General features: G+C 42.2%; 1 protein-coding gene across 1 annotated transcript in view; it reads left to right on the top strand.

The window, feature by feature from the left end:
• Positions 1-21,263, top strand: part of ATG13 (autophagy related 13) — a 44,140-nt gene that overhangs the window by 18,723 nt on the left and 4,154 nt on the right. The window contains exons 3-13 of the mRNA XM_015407224.1: positions 660-740; positions 1,208-1,327; positions 1,913-1,959; positions 7,005-7,145; positions 8,498-8,538; positions 8,993-9,089; positions 9,356-9,454; positions 10,267-10,360; positions 14,521-14,619; positions 17,313-17,423; positions 19,162-19,301. Of these exons, the coding sequence (XP_015262710.1) occupies positions 660-740; positions 1,208-1,327; positions 1,913-1,959; positions 7,005-7,145; positions 8,498-8,538; positions 8,993-9,089; positions 9,356-9,454; positions 10,267-10,360; positions 14,521-14,619; positions 17,313-17,423; positions 19,162-19,301 (1,070 nt within the window). The remainder of the gene's footprint in view (positions 1-659; positions 741-1,207; positions 1,328-1,912; positions 1,960-7,004; positions 7,146-8,497; positions 8,539-8,992; positions 9,090-9,355; positions 9,455-10,266; positions 10,361-14,520; positions 14,620-17,312; positions 17,424-19,161; positions 19,302-21,263) is intronic.

The following is a 21,263-nucleotide window of genomic DNA, read 5'->3' as shown; positions in this document are numbered from 1 at the left end:
AAAGTATTTTTGAAATACAGTGCTATTTCTTCATCCTGCTGTAAGATGCTGATGAACTATAAATGATCATATTAATAGATGTGGATATAACTATATGGTTCCTTAAGGACATTCTGTCCAGGCTCTGAGCATCGTGAACCTCATGCCTATATTAGGGTTTTCAGTGTGAAGCAAGAAAGGTTTCTGAGGTGTTCTGTAGATCCTAGTCTGGCTATCTGTGTACCACCTAATGTACACAGAAATTGCTGTGGGTTTTGGAGAGAACACGGACACAATGAGATTGAGATGATATGTCTCTAGGATGATAATAGAGAAAAATAGATAACAATTTTTTTAAAAAATAAACTTAGAAACTTGAAAACTAATTGATGACACATCAACTCCAGGTTCAGGATGATTGTTCCCCCTGTACAATCCTAGTTTTTGATTAGGGGATTATTTTAGCAGTGTCTTGATATATCAGGATGATAACTTAAAATATGTTCATCTAAAAATGTGTTTGCTTGTCACTGTTGCACATTAGGGCTACAGGGTTATAACAGGAACACACTCATAGCCTGATCTAGGAGAGAAGAAAGACATTGGCCACTTTTGGGTTTCCATTGGGGAGAAAGGCAAAGTATAAGTGAAGCAAATAAAAATACATTGTGTTCTTTCAGACTGTACAAGTGATTGTCCAGGCCCGTCTTGGAGAGAAGATCTGTACTCGATCATCATCCTCGCCAACAGGCTCTGATTGGGTAAAAAATATTCCTTCAAACAATCCCATGAAAAGTGTTAGTACATGTTTTTGTCATATGCAGTAAGATTCCAGCCTCTTGTGAGTCTGAGTAGAGAAATATAATAGTTCCAACTAGTTTATTATTTGTTTAAGATTTTTATCTGATTCCCTCACTAAACATTCCTGCCATGGCTCACAACAGTAATTATAAAACTGTATTGAAACCGTATCTGAAATTAGTTCTTAGCTGATTTCTGATTGGGAGATGTTAGATGCTTGTGGTATTTGAAAGGAATGATAGGCTGAAAGGGCAAGAAAGAAACAAGAAGTAGGTGCCTTCCTGTTCTACAGCAATATAGTTGGAAAGACTGCAGTACAGCTATAGTAATCTGCAGTGTGTGATCAATCAGAGGATTTTATGCTTGAAGTTCTTGTAAGGCTTCTCAAACAAGTTTCTGTGAAGTAAAATCAGGCTTCATTTTGCAGTTCAACTTGGCAATCAAAGACATACCGGAAGTTACTCATGAAGCAAAAAAAGCCCTGGCAGGACAGTTACCTGCTGTTGGGAGGTCAATGTGTGTGGAAATCTCTCTCAAAACCTCTGAGGTAAGCATAAACAAAACTGTGGTACTCTTTACCATCGTCATCTTTGAAATGTGTTTCTGTTTTTGTTTTTTGTTTTCTTACATGTACTCACAACATGTGCTTTCTGGTACTATGGTTTGTTGACCCTGTTTTGAGAACCAGGTCACTCTTGAAATATCATGTCATTATTGCATGTATAATCTTTCCTTGAAGATGAATCTCAAGAAGATGGATTTTGGACATTTGAAGCATTAGGGATTGTGCAAAATGCCAATTGTCAGGACGCCAGTAACATCACAGTCACTCTCTCATGCTTGTCATCTGAAGAGCAAAGATGAAAGAAAACTCTGCTTAGCCCTCAGAGCAAAAATATGCTGGCTGCTGTTACATACACATGTGAATGCTGAAAATATGCTCCATGCAGTTTGTTATGAGGCAACTGTGGACCCACTGGGTTGGATCCAACCAGATTTTCCACTGATGAAAAGGGGAAGGGATCCCTTCTGACTACCAAAAGGATATGCGTGGGATTATGGGATCTGTTTGCACAAATGTATTGAGATTTAATTATATCTATTTGTTTTAACATTCCCTTTTCCATCACAGGGGGATTCCATGGAGCTGGAAATTTGGTGTTTAGAAATGAATGAGAAGTAAGTATGTGTTGCTGATTCTTACCCTGTAAGTAAATATGCAGGCCTCAGTTCCTGCCAGAGCGCGCCAGAGTGCTGCTCCGCCACTAAGGAGCCCAGGGGGTGGGCACATAAGCCCCGCCCCCTACTCCCACCAGCCATCAGTCGGGCCACAAAGAGTAAGCAGCAGGCAGGTAAGTTCCCTGCGGAGCCCTCCCATCACCTGCAGAACTCCCCCCCCCGCCTTTTTCAGGCCCTGCGTGGAGCGCCAGGCTTCAAAACGGCCTGTGGGGGGGGGCGCTCTCACTGCCGTTTTCAGGCCCTGCACCAGAGCGCCGGGCTTCAAAATGGCCTGTGGTGGCCCCCACCCTCGCCGCTGTTTTCAGGACCTGCATCAGAGTGCCCTGCGCCGGAGTGCCAGCCTTAAAAAATGGCCTGCGGAGCCCCCCTGTCCTTGCTGCCATTTTCAGGCCCTGCGCCAGAGCGCTGGGCTTGAAAAACGGTCTGCGGAGCCCCTGTCCTTGCCGCTGTTTTCAGGCCCTGCACCAGAGCGCCCTGTGCCGGAGTGCCAACCTTGAAAAACGGCCTGCGGAGGGGGGCCCCTCCGCCCTTGCTGCTGTTTTCAGGCCCTGCGCCAGAGTGCCGGCCTTGAAAAACGGCTGCGGAGCCCACCCTTGCCGTCATTTTTAGGCCCTGTGCCGGAGCTCCAGCCTTGAAAAATGGCCTGCGGAGCCCGCCCTCGCCGCCATTTTCAGGCCCTCTGCCGGAGTGCCGGGCCTGAGCCCGCCACTGTTTTCAGGTGCTGGATGAGGAGAGATGGTTTCTACCCATGCATAATTTCAGAACCATCAGCATTGGAATGGAAAACAGACAGGCAAATGATGTTTGCCTGTCCCCCCCCCCTTTCTAGGGGGGCTAATAGAAGTATGGGGAGATCCAGGGTGGTATAGCAGTTAGTGTCAACTCTCAGCTCTGTTGTATTGCCTTCAATCACAAAGAGACAGATCAAGGTCCCCCCTCTCTGCTTCCTTTTTTTAGTGTAAGAATACGATCTGACCATAGCAAGAGCTGTTCTGTCTTTTTTTTTCCAATGGCTGTCTGATGTTTTAAACAGAGAGCTTATCACCTTGTTCCTGATCTCAACTGACTTTTGAGTAAGCAGGTTGGGCTGAGAGAGTTGCTGAAAGTCCAGGGGACGCGGCTCCATAGATGTGCATGGGGAGGGATCAGGGCTACTGGAGCTTTTTCTGTCCCTCCTCCTCCCGTGTCAGGGTGAGGGACCGAGAAGGCTGTGGGCTGCTGCTCCTTCCGATTCTGCTGTGGGAGATCTTACCGGCAAAAAACACAGCCTGCTCTGTCAGCTTTCCAAGTAATGGGCTGCCGGGGTTTGGGGGAGGGCAAGTGCATGGCTGCTAGGAGGAGCGCATTTTTGTTTTTGTTTTGCCTTTTGTGAAATGAGAAAAGGGAGCACTTCAGAGCTCAGCAGGTCCACATGGGAAGTTTATAGCCCACTGAACTTTGGAGCCCAAAGAGATTAGGGGAGCCTTTGCTCTCCCCCCTCCTCACACTCCCCCCCTCCTTTCTTTCCCGTCTCCCCATCTATTTTCTTTCTTTCTTTCTTTCCCATCTATTTACTCTCTTTCCATCTCTCCTTCCTTCCCTCCCTCCCTCCCCCCTCCCCTTCTGCAAGCTCTGGTTCTGCTGTGTGAGTTGTTGGATGCAGACCACTGGCATTCTCTTGCATCTGCTGAATCACCCTGCTTCATGTAGGATGCACAACGGCCAGGTGGAGGAGGGGAGGCATGTCATTCTACCAAAAATGAGAGTGTTTGGGTTTGTCATTCCAGTCCCAGAACACCTCTGCTATACCTAGGGGCCATCATTCCTGTCTCAGAGCACTGAGCCTCTTCCCAGGGCTATCATTCTACTCTGCAAATTTAGAAGCTGCGGGGATTACATGATTAACATGGCTACCCCCTGCTATTTTAGTGTGTGTGTTGGGGGGAAGGTGCATAAAGTGCTAACTGGAGTAGAAAAATGGCGGAGATAGTGACGAAATGACTAACCACTCCTTTCCCATTCAAAATCTCCCCCTCCCCCCCCCCCCAAGAATTTGCTGTTCTTAAAATTGGCCCTGATACCCACTGGGGCAGGCCTGGATCAGTAGATGTATGGGGACCTAGATTTGAGTCCAGTAGCACCTTAGAAATGAGCAAGATTTGGGAGGGTGGGGTGGTAATAAGCTTTCAAGACTCAAAGCTCCCTTCATCAGATACAGGGAACTGAATATTTGCCCCAATGTGACAAATAGCATTTCCATGGAACTATTTTTCAGGTTGAGGAAATGACTGGGTGGGAGCTTAAATTCTCTCTCCTCCTGCAGCACAATCACAATGCAAAATTGGGCCCTGTGCATTTGCATTTTAAATGAAACAAACAAAAAACTTGCTCTGGCATTCATTTGCAAAACTCCCAGTACAGTATTAAGGTAAAATTATGCATGGGGTGGAGAGAGTTGACAACGGGATTTTTTTTTCTCCCTCTCCCAAAATTTTAAAACTTGCATCCAATGAACCTGATGGGCAGTAGATTCAGGACAGACAAGGGGAAATATTTCTTTACACGGAGTGTGATTAAAATGTGGAATTTGCTGCCAGAGGATGTAGTGATGGCCACAGGAATAAGTGATGGCCACATGAAGCTGCCTTATACTGAATCAGACCCTTGGTCCATCGAGGTCAGTATTGCCCACTCAGACTGGCAGTGGCTCTCCAGGGTTTCAGGGAGAGGTCTTTCACATCACCTACTACTCAGTTCTTGCAACTGGAGATGTCAGGGATTCACATTGTGACTTCCTGCATGCAAAGCAGATGCTCAACCACTGACCCACAGCCCCTCCCCACATTGTGAATTACTGGAATGACAGCACAAGATCCAGCTATGTATAGATAAAGAAAGATCAGCAGATGGTAAGTGATATCCTGGTGGAACCTGCAAGGTCCCTGTGCTTACTAGTCACAGGCATGTGGTGCTGAGTAATTTTAGCCTGGGCAAGGACCCTTGACAGTATGCATGGAGTACAACTAACTTCTCTCACCTGATATGCAGAGCAGGTAACCACATTTACCAAACAAAATTTGCAAACACTTTAGTGACTCAAGACAGGGTTTAAGTACCCTAAACCATTGAACTGCCTGAGCACTCTGTAACGCTAATTCAGATTCATCCCAGCTGCGTGTATGCAGGACCAGCCCTAGATCCAGTGGTGTCCCAGGCAAGTCCTTCCCCTTCCAATAGTTCCAACTTTTGAACACCTTTTTAAAAATTTCATGTGTGTAACTCATTTCACAGTTTCTTTTCCATAATCTGCAGGCATGGTTTACCCGTGTCAAAAAGAAAACTAGATGACAAATGAATGTTCTTTTATAGTGGGTTTAATGCTTAATAAGCTCATCATGTCTGAATACTTCAGTCTGAAAAGACTGGGTATCATTAGAAGGCAGAAAGCTTCCAATATAAATCATCCAGCTGACCTATGCTAATTTACACTTTCTATTTTTGTTTACAATTTTCCAGCAGAAACAGGAACCAAATTAACTGCAGTGAGTCAGCACTTGGTGGTTCTTGCATTCTGCATCAGGCAACAATAATGGCCTCAAGAATCTGTTTTTCTATAAAAATTATAGATGATTCAAAGAAGGTATAGCAACCCTTGTTACTGATGTTTCAAAGCTAACCATTTGGACAGTGGGGAGCCCACAAGGACTTGGTACAGGCACTTCACTTTCCCCTGTATCTCCCTCCCCACACTATTTCTTATGGTTGCCATTCTCCTGGCATTGCTGGGAAAATTTTCGGGACTTCAGCCCGCTGCCGGCCAGTTGGCTGGTTGGGGAAGCCCTATCCCCAAACAGGGACAATGCTGTGTGACATCCCTGATGCAATGATGTCACCCATAAATGACAACATCACACGGGGACGTCACTTCCGGGTGATGTCATCATGTTGGGGACATTGTGTGACATTCCCACCCAACCTGGAATGCCCCCCAAAGTCCCCCGCTCCAGGCAAGGTAAGACCTGGCAACCCTACTGTTTCCTCTTTCTCTTCTCTGGCAGCCCTCATATTTTTCCTTTTCCTTGCTTATTTCTCTCCCACCAACCCACCAAGCTTACCTACCTTTTGTCTGGCCCCCATCTTCAACTGTATTTATTGTTTATTTACTTCATTTATATCCCATGCTTTTTCACAATGGGGACCTAAGGTAGCCCGCATCACTCTCCTCTCCTGCGTTTTATCCTCACAACAACTTGTTGAGGTAGGTTAGGCTGAGAATGTGTGACTGGCCCAAGATTCAAGTTCTGTACATAGTAGAGTGGGGATCTGAACCTGGGTCTCCCAGTTCCTTGTCTGAAACTATAACCACTACACAGCACTAGCTTTCATGAGGTGATTGTTGTTGAATAGTAGTAGACAGCCAGGCCTAGGTGAGTCATGCAAGTCACATGGTAGCAAGTTGCCTGGTGGTTGTGTCTGGTCTTAGCTCAGATGAGTCCTCCCTCAAAGGCCAAAACAGCCCTACAAAGTTCCCTCCCCCTGCCTTTACTGACAGAAACCAAGGTTTGAAGGCATGCTACTGTTGTGGTTGCCTAGAACCCCACAGAACCACTGAGAGGGCATTTGTTTCTTAAAGCCACAGGCACTGTTTCTATTATTATGGGGATTTTTAACTCCCAAAATAATTTTTGTCAGAGTTCAGTTTTTTTTGCAAACATGGGGCTTTTCTCAGGTTTGTAGAAAGGTTTTTCTGTTCATGGTCCCAATCACTAGATGCAAGTATCCACAGATGGACCATGTTGAGAATTACATATATTGATTCCCTTGCTGTGAAAAGATTTGTATGTCATAATTTTTCCCCTTAATGATAGATTGTTTTCCTAATTGTTTGTAACTTAAATGTGGCATTCTAAGGCAAGTTGTAGATTTTATAATCTCCAGTCTGTATTGGTATCGTTTTTACCTTTTCATTGGGAATGCTGAACTAACTGCTTCTGTGTGCTTTCTAGGTGTGATAAAGAAATCAAAGTTTCCTACACTGTATATAACAGGCTATCTCTGTTGCTGAAGTCTTTACTTGCCATAACCAGGGTGACACCTGCCTACAGACTGTCAAGGAAACAGGGTCATGAATATGTAATACTGTACAGGTAATATGGGCTCCAATATTCCACTGAAACAATAGGATTATGTGCCCTTTCCACTCTCCACTTCTAATTAAGTTTTATATTTCTTGGTTAGGTTCTCCCCCCCCCCCTAACAACACAGCTATATGCTTAGATTCTTCTTTTCATTTGTACCTAGCATGTTTGCTTATGCAACATTTTTTTCTCTTTCCTTTTTTCAGTGTGGGATATGGAAAGGGTCCCCCCTTTTTTCTTTCCTTCATCTCTCATCTTAAAATTTGACAAAATGTAATATCCATTTTGCAGTGTGTAACTTCTTATTTATTTTATTCTGATTTACACATTTCTGTGCATTCTTGCTCCTTTTGTGTCTGGCTTGTGATACATCCAAAATCTTGTTACCACCTTCGAATTTCACTGTAGAAACTGAACTAAACGTTCAAAAGGTTTAACTTTGAGTCCTATTTGCAAGTACTGGTCCTCTGAGAATTTTGAGTATAATGCAAATTAGAAATATGTTTTATCTTCTATTCATATTGGATGAAAGGCCTGTGTAGGAGCCCCACTGAAATTATGGAGGTTGTTTAACAGCACTGCATCTCAGCTCTTACACCGTTCTTTGAACGAAAATGGCTGGAGGACCTGGCTTCATTTTACTTCTCCATTCTTAGTGCAAAGCTAGCACAGGAAAAATGTGAGCTGACCAGTTTACGGGATCAAGCTGTACAGTCTATAAGAAAGAAACCCTGAAAAGCAACAATATACAAAGACATTCCTCTGATAATTTACTTTTCATTACTATTTGACACAGTACACAACTGACTCTTAGAAGAGTTACCTGTTAAATCTTAAATGATATTTCTGGATGGATGGGGAAGATTAGTTATAGGTACCATATGAACAGCACAATCTTGTTTATTTTGTAAGAGATCTACCTGAATAACTTTTTTAAAAGTCTGACTTAGTATGATTTGCTGAGAATTCAGATTAGTACAGCTCTTGGTTGGGTAGCAAGTCTTGGAAATGCTTCTAAGCTGTCAGGTTGATATGTAGGAGAAAAATAGAGAAGATAAACCTGAAGTAGTTCTGAGTCTGACTAGGATTTTTCTGGTTAATATTTTTTACCAACTGACAGTTGCTTAATCCAGTTTATAAAATACTGATGATATATTTGAATTTCCTGCTCAGTCATGGATAGCCTGGGGCAAATTGCTCTCTCAGCCCTGACTCCATTCTGTAAAAAAAAGGGAAAAAAAGCAAAGAAGATCAAGATTGTAAAGCATTGTGCACATTAGTGATTAACACGGTGTCTGGCTTTGTACTGCCTAGTTGTCTACATCTAATGTGCTGTTTCTCTCTCTTATCCCCATTTATAGGATATACTTCGGAGAAGTCCAGCTGAGTGGCCTAGGAGAAGGTATGGTTGGGCAATGCACTATTTTTGACAAGATTTATATTAGCTACATAAACAATTAAAATGGAGGGATAGGAGGGGGAAAGGAAAGTTACAGAATAATAAATTAACTCAAAAAACAGCATATAGGTGGTATTTACATGATCAAGTTGCATTAGGAAGCAAGATCAGGTATACAACAGGACAGGAAATTAGTATCCTTGCACCATTGCTAGCAAGAGGATTTTTACCAGAACAGTCATTCAGGGAAGCTGAAAATCAGTCATTACTCCTTATTTTTTTCTGTTTATTTATTTAAATTGGGGTTTTTTGTAAGCAATGTTGGGAGAAAAGCAGGGTACAATATTTAATACTGTTATTTTTATGTTTCAGTTTTAGTATATGTGCTGCCACAGCAATCACTTATTTTTAATTTAAAATGATTATTACTTTGCCAATTGCTCTTCTGCCTCTATAGGATTTCAGACAGTCCGTGTTGGAACAGTGGGTACTCCATTGGGCACCATCACGTTGTCTTGTGCCTACAGAATCAACTTAGCCTTCATGTCCACGAGGTGAGGAAATCATAGTCAAGCTAAACCACCTTTTCAGAGACACAGTTTTTAAGCACACAATCTGGGGTTCTTAGATCTTGCCATGTAGTAGTATTGGGTAACCCTGAGTTATGCCTTGTTAATGTGTGGAGTTGCAGGGTGGAATTCTGGTGATGCTCTGCTCCCCATTATCTGATGCAAAGAGTAGCCTAGCTGCCAGAACTGGGGTTGCAGCAAAGAAGGGAGAAGAGTCTTATGAATAACACCATGTGCTTGTTGCATTGCAGGCAGTTTGAGAGGACCCCACCTATCATGGGGATTATCATTGATCACTTTGTGGACCGTCCCTATCCCAGCTCCTCACCCATGCACCCCTGCAATTACAGGTGAGGAAACATGACTAATATAGGGTGAAGGGACAGTTATTCCCAAGTATAGAGCCTTTACAGCATGCAGTGCTGGGTGGGGAAAAGGATGCCAGTCCTGCTTCTTCTGTTATTTGGAGTGCATGAGAAAAGTCTGCATTTCCTAATCTGTTAGAGATTAGTGGATGGAATGTGGCCCAGAGGTTTCACACTCACTCTAGCTAGTTAATGTGAAGACTCCTTTGCATCAGTAATGTTTTTCCTGATTACACATTGTGAAGGATGAAAAATACTAATTAATATACTGAATGACATGCAAGATTATGCTAACACAAATGTCCATTTTTGTATTTGTGTGCTGGTGTATCAGTCGGAAAGCATGCACAATTCAGAATTCTTCACACATTGTAATAAAAGAAACTTTGATAAATAGATCAAAGATTGAAAATAGTTTTATTTCCTTAGTGTCCTTGATAGTTGGATCAACAACAAAGACAAAGTACATGAAACTGTCTTTTGAGATCGATCTATCTCTGTAGCTTGATCAAGACTCTTCTTTCAGAAAAAATGTCTTCTAAAACAGGGTGGAACACGGAAGAATCATGTTTCTCCCACCTTTAGGGAGAATTTCTGGAGAAATCAGAGCTGGAAATTCGTAATCCCCCCAGTAGCATTTTCTTCAGCCCTAGTACTAAAAGAGTTAGAGCTCGTTCATAATTCTCCTTTCAACTCCACTTGGATCCTTGGCTGCATTGTCTTTCTCTGCCTGTACTTTTCGTGTGTGTATTATTGAATAGTCACATTTAGAAATTTATCTCTTCCTGTTTTTACAGAACAGGTGGCGAGGAAGCCACAGCAGCATACCCATCAGTAGAAGACTCTCAAGAAGTCTGCACCACCTCTTTCTCTACTTCTCCTCCATCCCAGGTATGGGACTTTTCAGAGACAGCTGTAAAAGTTTCCCAGCATATGTCCTTTAGAGAACCTACTGTGTAATCATGTTTGGCTACAGAACACGGTTTAATTTATTGACAGTCACTCTATTTTACTTGTATTTTTACAGACTATTTTTGTAAGATGTAAAACAAGCACAGAAATGAAGATTATTGCAAATTAAATGTTAGTGAGCTTAACCGTACATACATTTCACCACTACAAAAATTATGTTGTTTTATAGGTAAAATACAGTTTCACAAACATCTTTTGTGTCCTGACTTGATTACTCAGAGTAGAATTTAAGATTCTCTGTAGTCTTACAACTATCTCATTATACAGTATCTGTTATTTATTTTTAAATTCCCCGTACTGTGAAATACTTAAGAATGGACTTGTACTTTGCAAACTCCTTGGATAGGCCCTACAAAACTGCTAATTCTGAACAGGCTGACAAGAGAGCCTTTGCAGCTGTATAGCAAACCCTAACACAGCATGTACAGTCCTGGTGTGGAAACAAGATTCTGAGTGCATATTTTTACTTGAGACGTACTACAGAAGTACTGCTAGTATCTTAAGCTGTTTCATGCAGCAGTGTCACTTTCATTGCCCCTGCAAAGGCAATGGATCATCCACATGGCAATTGTCCCCACATTTTCCTTCTCTTAGCCCTCTGCAGCTGCCATCCCATCACCACTGGAAGTCTTTCTCTGGCTTTTTAAAAAAATTAGCAGTTGATATATTTCTAGAATGTGATAACTTTATGACGATCTGTCTACTATAGTGATACTCTGTGGCTGTTTGATATGTCACCTGTGACTTTTCTGAGCAATTCCCAAATGTGGCACCCATCCCATGTTCCAAGGAAGTGGGCAAGGTCATTGCCAAGTGAGGCTTGTGGTTGGCTGGTGGTTCCCAGCTGCCACTGAAGAATGGGTAAGCTGAGAGCCTCCCTGAGCTGTGGACCTCATCCCAGGGATCTCAGTAAAGGGCCCATCCTCTCTAAGAACCCCTCACCCTTCTTTGCAGCATCTGTGCTTTCATTTCAAAACCCACAAAGCCTCTAAGAGGAGAGCAAGCTCACTGGAGAGAAGAGAAAATAAAACCATAACCACGATCGTTGCTTCGGAGAAGAGCAAGCTGGCCAGAGTGGCATGGTATTATCCCTCTTGCTCAAGGCTGTTTGCTCTCTTCTGGTGGCCTTGTCAATCACATTGTCTAGGCTGAGCTAGTGTGCCTCTTGCTGAGGTGAACACAAGAAGGCAGAGAAGGAAGCCCTTCCCCCCACAAGGACTGGCTAAGGTTCAGCAGTGGTAGGGAGAGATGATTTCAACATGTTCAGAGGTACCTTGGAATTAAAAATGTATATATTTATATACATACACACAGGGAGGGAGGTAGATATAGATATATATCTACACACACACATAAAATATTAATAGTGCCTTGACGTGGATAGCTCAGGCAAGCCCAATCTTGTCAGATCTCAGAAGCTAAGCAGGGTCAACTCTGGCAAGTAATTGAATGGAAGACATCCTTGAAATACCAGAGGTGGGAGGTGAGGCCAGGCTTTATTCAGTCACCTCTCTGAATATCCTCTAAGCCCCCAGTAGGGGTCAGTCCCCAGAGGTTACCATGACTTCAAGGTGTACACACAGTCACCAGAGGTGACCATACTTCCATGTGTACACACACACCCATGCACATAAAAAATATTTAAAAACCAAAAAGAAATATTAATAGTTCTCTCTTACCTTCTTGTATGTGTGTATTTGATGGGGTGATGCTTAGGGCATAGAGTACTTATGTGGTTCCTTTGGTTGGTTAATACAAATGTGGCTGTCCAATCCTCAGAGTCATTGCCACTGATCTACTAGCTCCTCTGAATTCTAAGCTTTCATTTAAAAGAAACCCAGGTCTCTAGCCGTTTCCTTTACAGAGATATAAGGATAGATTCGGGTGGGTAGCTGTGTTGGTCTGAAGCAACAGAACAAAGTTTGAGTCCAGTGGCACCTTTAAGACCACTGGCTGCGTTGCCTGAGTCCAACCCACAGAGGTGGAGCCCACCAAAACTTTCCTCAGAAGACGGTTGCTTCGCTCCGGTGAACACAGCTACTGTCTTTGCTCTCCTTACCGGACTACGATTCCCTCAGGGGACAAAAACCACCGTCTTTAGCCTCCAAGCCAAGTTTGCTGAGGCAACACTTTCCAGAATGGAAAAAAACCCACCAAGTAAATAGCTGTCAGTGTGGCAGAGGGGGGACCAGCCCAAGTTATCACAAAAAAGCCAGTGGATACCCATACAAGCAGAGATAGAGAATGGGACCAGACACACACAAAATAGGAAGTAAAAAATCCGAGGCATGCTGCAAAGCAGAAATACAGACACGGTCACAGACAGATGTACGTAGGCATGCACAAACAGGAGGAGTGCAGGAACAACTGGCTGAAGTGGAGAATGACATATGCATTAAAAAAATACAGAGTGTTTGTGACACTGGGTTAAACCCTGCAAGTGGGGGGAACCTTTAACCACACCCAGAGTGTGAAAAGCAATTACAAAGAGAGAGGCAAACCGACAGAGACAGATACAGACACCCAGATACTTATTTAAAGCTAAAGCAAAAAGGACAAAAAAAACAGGAACCCAGGTCAGAGCTTTTATTCCTGTAGAAATTATAACTAGGCATTGTTCCTCACTTTTGTGGTCTTGATTTAGCCTTGACCAAAGAGGGAAACAGGCAGATACATATAGACAAATGTTCAAAGGGGGGAAATGTGGCAATAAACAAGACACACACTACACGTGACAAACCCAGTTAAGTGTGCAAAAAATAAAAAATTAGAACACACATGCTTAGGGCATAGAGTAGAACACACTTCAGCCATAGCAGAGGAAGGAGATGCTTAGACAAAAAAAACCAGTGTCTCATATTTGCAAATGCACCCTCACTGGCTAACATATACTGCTAATATGTACTTAATCTGCTTCCAGCCGATGCATTTGTTACACATCACATCTTTCTAGAGCTCTTTGTATTGCTTTTACAATGGGCTTTACTGCTAGTAGTATTATAATGCTGTAGGTATATAACATGGAAAGCAAAGTCAGTTAGGGGGCTCCAAAAAACCTCTCACTGTGGGTTTGGATGACAAATTGGAACAACATTTCTGTGTGGAAACAGCATTATGCAGAATGATGGGGGCACAATATATGTGCACTTTTCTGCTCTGTGCTCTTCAGAGCCTTAATGCTTAGCTCCATTGAGGTATGTTTCAGGGCACTCTAGATTTTCTGCCTTGTACATATACTTTTCTGGGTAATTTATTAAATATCACAAAAGAAACAAGATCTCAGGAGTTCTGAATCTGTCATTAGATCTTTAAAGACACATTGCCTATGAATTTTTGGCAGCCAACACAATTGGTAGATTAGTGGCCTTAATTAGAGCTATTTAAAAACATAGATGATGACAAAGTATAGCATTTCCCCTCTCGGCATATGATCATCCCCCCCCCCTTTTTACTGAACAAGAGTTCTCTGCGTGCCCAGAAGTCTTGGGACTCACAGCATTCTCATATCATACTTCTTTGCCATGTCACTTATATGCACATTATGAGACATAGCAGCACTTAGAGAGAGCAGCACTCCTCCTTCTCCTTTCCTTAAGAACAGAATACCTGGTCTGTTTTTAGTTCAGTGGAACAATTCACTGCAGTTGGAAGCAACTTGACGGCACTTAACACACACCTACATTCGAACTTGCCAAAAGTTGCAAAGGTTCACTGTCTTTGTTAAGCCACTAAGCTTAGTCCAAATGGAGATGATGGGGATCACTGCTAAAGTTAAAAGTCCATGAAAGGTTTAAGTGACTGCCGCTTTGTATGGCTTCCTTTTCCTTTCTTCATTATCACCAATGGCTGTTCAGCCTAGTCATCAGCAATGCTGATGTAAATTCAAATACATCTGAGATGGAACAAACTGGCAGTTTTTGTGACATTTTCTAACATCTATACATTGCCATTCTGTGATCTTGACATGTGCGAACATTTCTTCACCAGCATTCAGTTCATCCAACTGTCTTCAGTTTTTTTCTCAAGTCCTTTTCTTTCTCTTCTTTTTCTGTTTTCTTTTGTGTGTCTGTCTTGTTCAGTGTGTTTTTACTGTTACTAAAGCACATATTCAGACCCCTTCTCCTTTGGTGGTGGATACCTTGAAGGGCCCTATGATGGGGCTGGCTTTTTCACATCAAGTGAGTGCATTATAGAAAACAATGTATATGGCCTGACAGTACCTTTAACACTAGGGAAAACGTTAAAACTAAGTTTTTGCAGTAAATAATTTTGCTTGAACTTTAGCCTAATAAGCCTGAAATGGAAATTAGCCTTTGGATTTTTTTCTGCTTAGTTGCAATATCTGTATGGTTCTTGATAACTTTAAAAACAAATTAAGCAGGCATTTATTTTGTAACTTACTGCATTTGTTGCTTTTTTATTGAACTTCAGCTTTGTGCATATCTAATGACTACATGCTGTGAAGAAGGCTGGGGCAAGCTTTTAGAAGTCTTGATGGCTTTGTGGAAAATAAGTTGTTCTGGAGATCTGTGGTATTTCACTGAGTTGGCTGGAGTTCAGTCAATAAACTGTATTTTTGTTAACTCTGAAGAGATGAGAGGTCACAGACCAGTGCACCAACAAAAACAAGACAGAAAAAAAATATGCTTAGAATGAATTATGCAGAGAGAGAAGGTTGTTGATGGGACCAGAAAGGAAATTGGGGAGGTATGGAACATAGCTGGGAGGAAAAGGACCCCTCTTTTCCTCCCTAGTACCCTGACTAAATACAGCTATAAAGGCAAGCAATTTCCCCTCTTAATGAGTTTATTGGAATTTGAGTTGGTGTATTCCTCTGCAGGGGTCCTGCCCATCATGTCCCCTATGAAAAGTTTGTCATCAAGGTTTCCTAACCTCCAAGAATTGACAGGAATAAATAGATATGCAGACCAACTACTTTTATTTTTAATAATGATATAGGTAGTGCAACATAGCACAAAGCAGGATGAACAAGAGGCCATTGTGAGGAATGGGGGTGGGTGGGTCTGTGGGCACCTCCCACTTGCCCATTAACTTCCCAACTATAAAATAAATATAGATGGTAAACACATATTGGGTATAAATTCAGTACACATACTTACTCCATAAGTTCAACAGAAAGGTATAAAATTTGCTTCAAGGATAACTTAGATTAAAATTCCAAACATCTATTTATTAATCTCCATATACTTAAAATTATTTCTATCATTTTTTTCTCAAATAGCCATTATATGCAGATAGGCTGACATATGGTAAAAAACTCTCCCATTATTATTTTTTTAACTTCAATAGATTATATTTTGTATGTGGTCATATTTCCAGATAAAACCTTTGGAAAATTTTAAAGCATTGTTCTTTGTCCACTGGCAAATTTGTTGTGATGTGGATCTTTTATATGTCAGCAGCAGATTATAAACATTGCCTACATTTGGACATCACAGCAAACTCCTTACAAAACTTTTGTAATTCAGTAGAATCTCAGTGGGATGCTTACAGGCTAAGAAAGGAATGTTGGAGACACATTTTCTTCTTCTCATGGGTCAAATCAGACTGTGGCTAAGATCTGAGCAGCCTCTCACTCAACCCAGTGCTTCTCCGTGTGCAACTGGCTTTCCCCAGTTCACATCACAGTTCCTCACACTGTGTTAGAAGCTAATGCCAGTTGTCTCTCAAGTTCCAGAAGTGGTTTGTTGGAAACCCGAGTGGTCCAGGCTGGGTTAGCCCTGGGAAATCCTGGAAAACAACTTTGCAATAATAATGGGAAATGACTGCAACTGTTTAGCTTACTCAGATACCACAGAGATCTCCTTTGTGTCTTTAGAGCATCATGATTGTCTTTCTGTAGTGGCCTATTCAAAAGAGTGCTTACCTGTTCATGCTTCTAGTGAGCATATGGAACTGCTTAAATTCTACTGAATTGTGTCCTTTAGAATAAATTAAACAAATCAGTGTGTGTGTCCACATATTTGAGTATTTTGATTGTTGTCTTTGGATGGTACAGAATCTAGAATTCTTTTGCAAGGGCCACAGAGAGAAATGGCGTAAAGAGAAGGAGTGTTAAAGTAATAAAGCCAACAGCCCTGTACTGTCTGACTCTCTTGTGGGGAAAGATGGTGCTCAGTAATAATATTTTGATTGGGAACTCATGTTCTTGGGGATTGATTTTGGTCTCTGAATATGCTTCCATACTGAAGGAAGGCTACAAAATGCCTGCTCAGATGCCTGTTCAAGTTGATATTTCTTAGGAGGAGCTTCTGGGGTTTTCCTTTCTGAAGTAGTCCTGTTCACTGTATTGCCTCGTTCTGCTTTGTCTGTATACCATGCCTGATATACAAAATGGGAGGTTTTATGGTAGTATTTTTATTCTGTGATATGCAAAAGAGGAACATGCAAATGTTCACATGAATAGTTTTCTGTACTGAGTGTAATCCTTCATGCCAGTTTGCTGTCAAAGCAATTATTGTAGCTGCTTCAGAAGATTTTAAGTGATTTTTCTATGTTATGGAAGAGCTTTCGCCTTCTCCATACTGTCGTCTAAGTTCTTTACATTACATTAAGGGCATCTCCATAATTTCTAAAATGTATGTGTCATTTTAAAGGAAAAATTTAAGCTGGAATTAGTTTTTAGCAATCCTAAATACTACTTTGAAGCAAATTCCATTGAATTAGTGGTGCGTTTTCTTCTGAGTATATGTAGGATTGATGTGTGTGTTAGAATGAAAGGAGCGCAGTTCCAGAATAGTATTTGACACTGTAAATCTCCCCCCTGGCCTTGTCCAGTAATTCTGAAGATTATTCAGACTGTGAGGTTTTCCCTTTCTCTCCCTTTTCCTTTCCCCTTCTCATTTCTTAGCTCTCCAGTTCTCGTCTTTCTTATCAGCCTGCAGCCCTGGGAGTTGGATCCGCTGACCTGGGCTACCCAGTAGCCTTTGCTGGTGGCTTGAGTGCGGCACATCCCCACCAGGTATTCTTAGAGGTCTGAGGCCACTAAGTGTCTCTCTTACATAGCTACTACTGTCCCTTAAAACAGCTGGCATGCTTCTACATCCATTTCATCATACTAGCAAAGGATCTAGGGTAATCATTATTTTTAAAAAGGAACTGACAAATACCTGAGGAAGCTAGCCTTGCACTGCTTTTTGGAGTCACAATAAATTTTATTTTGGGGACAAAGATACCATGCAGTGAAGATGCTACAGAACCCAGATTTGTTCTCAGAGATTTAATTGCAGATTAAGATTAAGAGCAAGATTTTTCTGTATGTCTTAAGATATCCAATATCTGTGAAAAGGCACTACTTTGCCTATGTCATCTGCATGCCATATAATGATGAAGACTTGCAGAGACTAACGTGGCCAACTTAAATGGAGTTGTACCCTTCTAAGCCCATTGACTTAGAAGTGTGTAACTCTACTTAGGGTGGCACTGTAATTCCCAGTAGGTATCTCCGAATTATAGACTTTGATTTAATTTTCTTACTCACCAACAGTTTGAACCTGAGCATCTTCATGGAAGAGATGAGAACACTTTGCATGATATGACTTGTGGTAGCCTGAATTATTCCCTCTGGTGACAGGAACAGCATGGATTTTAATCATATTCAGTTTAAGGGTGGTGATATTTGGATATTTCATAGTTCTAAGTCATTTATACAGGGCTTTTTTGTAGAAAAAGCCCAGCAGGAACTCGTTAGCATAATAGGCCACACTCAACAGCAGAAACTCATTTGCATATTAGGCCACACCCCATGCCTTCCCTTGGCTTGCCCGGGCACCCCATGGCTGCAGGGAGCCCAGGCAAGCCAACCCTTAGAGGGGAGGGGAGGCAGTTTAAACTGCTTTCCCTTGACTTGCCTGAGCGCCCCACGGCTGCGGAGAGCCCAGGCAAGCCGGACCTTGAACAGGCTGGGGAAGGCACGGGGAGGCATTTAAATGCCTCCCTGATCCTTCCAGGGGCCCCCCTGGCCCGCCCGTCTCGGAGTCGCTGTGGGGGGGGGGGTCACTCTCCAGGCCTTCCCTCTGTATCCATGCACACAGAGGTTTTGGCTATAGTGGGCATGGCCAACTCTGAAGCCAGCCGGAATTCCATTCCTGTGCGTTCCTGCCCCAAAATAGCCCTGCATTTATATGTCCTGATACTGGAAAAGGTATGAATTCAAATCATTTAGAAGCAAGAAAATACAATCATTTTTAAGAAAATCACCCCTTAGACTTTCTTTCCCCATGCCATTATCCCAAAGATTACTTGTAGGGTACAGTTAGAACTGAGCTACGTATGATGTGTACCACAAAAGGAGTGAATCCTTTGAAGGTTGGTGAACAGGCAAATGAGGCTGGAGTGGACTGTGGTCAGACATGGCGGGAAGGTGGAACTGCTGGCTGGCCTTCTCTATCTGTTATTTATTTCTCTTTTTCATTATTCTAGCAAGTTATTTTCTGTATTTGTCTCCCTCTCCTCTCGACTTACCTCTATATTTGCCTGCAATCCTCTTCAAAAGTCCTTCTCTGTTGCCAGTGTTCTTGATAGGCAGTGCTAGTCAGTTTCCATGTGGTGAGTGTAATTAACAGGTAGCCCAGCAGTCAGTTATGTATCATTAAAAGCTAAACAATCACTGTCTGGAAAGCCACAGAGTTCCTCTTAGTGTAATCTTTTGTCAAAACTAATAGAAAAATCTCTCATTTGGTCATTCTTTTTCACTCCAGTTGATTGTTCCAGGGAAGGAGGGTGGAGTGCCCCTGATTCCCAACCAGCCAGTTCATGGCACTCAGGCTGATCATGAGAGAATGGTTACATGCACCCCATTGGATGGGGGCCACTACTCTGCAGTTACTCCCTCTAGTAGGTAGGTATTCCACCACTGCCCCTATCTTTTCATACTGTCACTAAAGGTTTCTAAAAGAAAAAAGCCTACTTGGAAGTAAGTTGCTTTTTTACATTGATTAGTAATTTTGGGTGAGAAAGACCTCGGAGGAGCTTTAACTTTCTTCTGGAAAGTAGAGAAAATACAAATAACTTTTATCTCCTTCTCTCTTGTAGCTATTTGTAAGAAGAGCCAGTTTGGTGTAGTGGTTAAATGTGCAGACTCTAATCTGGGAGAACCGGGTTTGATTCCCCACTCCTCCACTTGCACCTGCTGGATGACCTTGGGCAAGCCGTAGTTCTGATAAGAGCTGTCCTTGAAAAAGAGCAGTTTCTGTCAAGAGCTCTCTCAGCCCCACCTACCTCACAGGGTGTCTGTTGTGGGGAGGGGAAGGGAAAGGAGTTTGTAAGCCGCTCTGAGACACCTTTGGGTAGTGAAGGGCGGGGTATAAATCCAATCTCTTCTTCTTCTTATCAGAAGCATCTGTGCAGAGGTAACTTTTGTAAGGGGGGGGTCTTTTCAGACGTTTACAGTAGCTGGAACTCCTGCACAAAGATAGAACAGGGAAACCTCCCATTTCAAATGATATATTTGAATGCACATAGTTAACTGCTGAGTTTACACATTACTTGGAAGTATTCCATTTAAGTTCTTATTTACATCAAACTGTGCTGAAGTGCACTAAGTTTCACTTTGTGTGATGTAGTAGCTAGTTTTGTAACTAAAGGTTAATTTTGTTTCAACCCTTGAACCCACAGAAAGTCTAGGCAGGATCTAAGCCATAGATTGCCACGTTCTTACAAACAGCTACAAGAAGCTGTATGATCCACAAAACAACTAACCTGTTACACAGCTGCCTTACTGATACCAGGTTCTCAAAATGCATCATCACAAGCTTTCCCAAATCCTAAAAGAAAGCATGGAGACATGTTTTTATACACCACTTTTACCTAGTTTGACAGTTAACCTCCTGGCTCTTTCTATACAAAAACCAGCAAGGGGAGGAGCAGTCTTACAGGCATTGCCATGCAACTGCCATGTACCTTTTCTGGAGGTTCACATCTTACTTTGAGGCACCATGACGTAGCTGCTTCTGGTGGTGGCATCTCCACTTTGTTGCATTTCTTTAGCAATGCATACTGGACTCATTGCTGATTATAATGAGTAGTGGTTTCAGTTGTAAGGTCCCGTTTTTCCTAAAATAACTGGCTGCCGGCACTAAAGTGTAACTGGAGCTTATGACAAGGAGGTGCCTCAGTCTAGTAATATTTTCTTTTCCAAAACAGCTTCTTTTAGCCCCAAGCTAGTCGTATCGACTTGGCTAGTGCTAACATCACCTTCTGAAATCTCGTTCCCAGGGAAACTGGTGGTGTTTGCAGTGTGTGTATTCCTTGGTTAGAACTCCTATTCACATGGCTGTATTGTCCCTCTCCACATCCATACCTGCATCCTGGAATATAACCCCAAAGGGCTCTGAAGGCCTTGAAAGTGTCCACTGGCCCTTAAAGATCTTTCCTCCTCTATCATTATCTTCTGCAGTGGGTGAAAACTCCTCTGTTTTGTTTGACGGTCCTTCACTGACCCTTCTTCCCATTTGTGTTTCATTAATTGTTGTTTTTCATTTTTAGTATGTATTTTTACAACTTGTTTTAGTTTTTTCATCCTTTGCCACTTTAGGGATCCTAAGTTAGTTGGAAAGGTGGCTTAAAATGATTTTTTAAAAATAAATACATAAATAACATGGTCAGATGCCTCCCCACAGAAAACGTACATAGAAATAACAACTAAAAATGACTGAACAAGAATTCTGATGTAATGATTGCACAAAGGAAGAAAGTCTAGAAGAATATTCTGTGTGAACAGAGTTTTGTAGATATACCAGGGCTAGGGTGGGGCCAGAGGAATAAGATGAAACATAAACTGAACCATCTCTTTAATCTCTCA

The sequence above is a fragment of the Gekko japonicus genome, unplaced genomic scaffold (genome assembly GCF_001447785.1).
Source record: "Gekko japonicus isolate JY-2015 unplaced genomic scaffold, Gekko_japonicus_V1.1 scaffold84, whole genome shotgun sequence".
Lineage (NCBI taxonomy): Eukaryota > Metazoa > Chordata > Lepidosauria > Squamata > Gekkonidae > Gekko > Gekko japonicus.
This window is presented reverse-complemented; position numbering and strand designations above follow the sequence as displayed.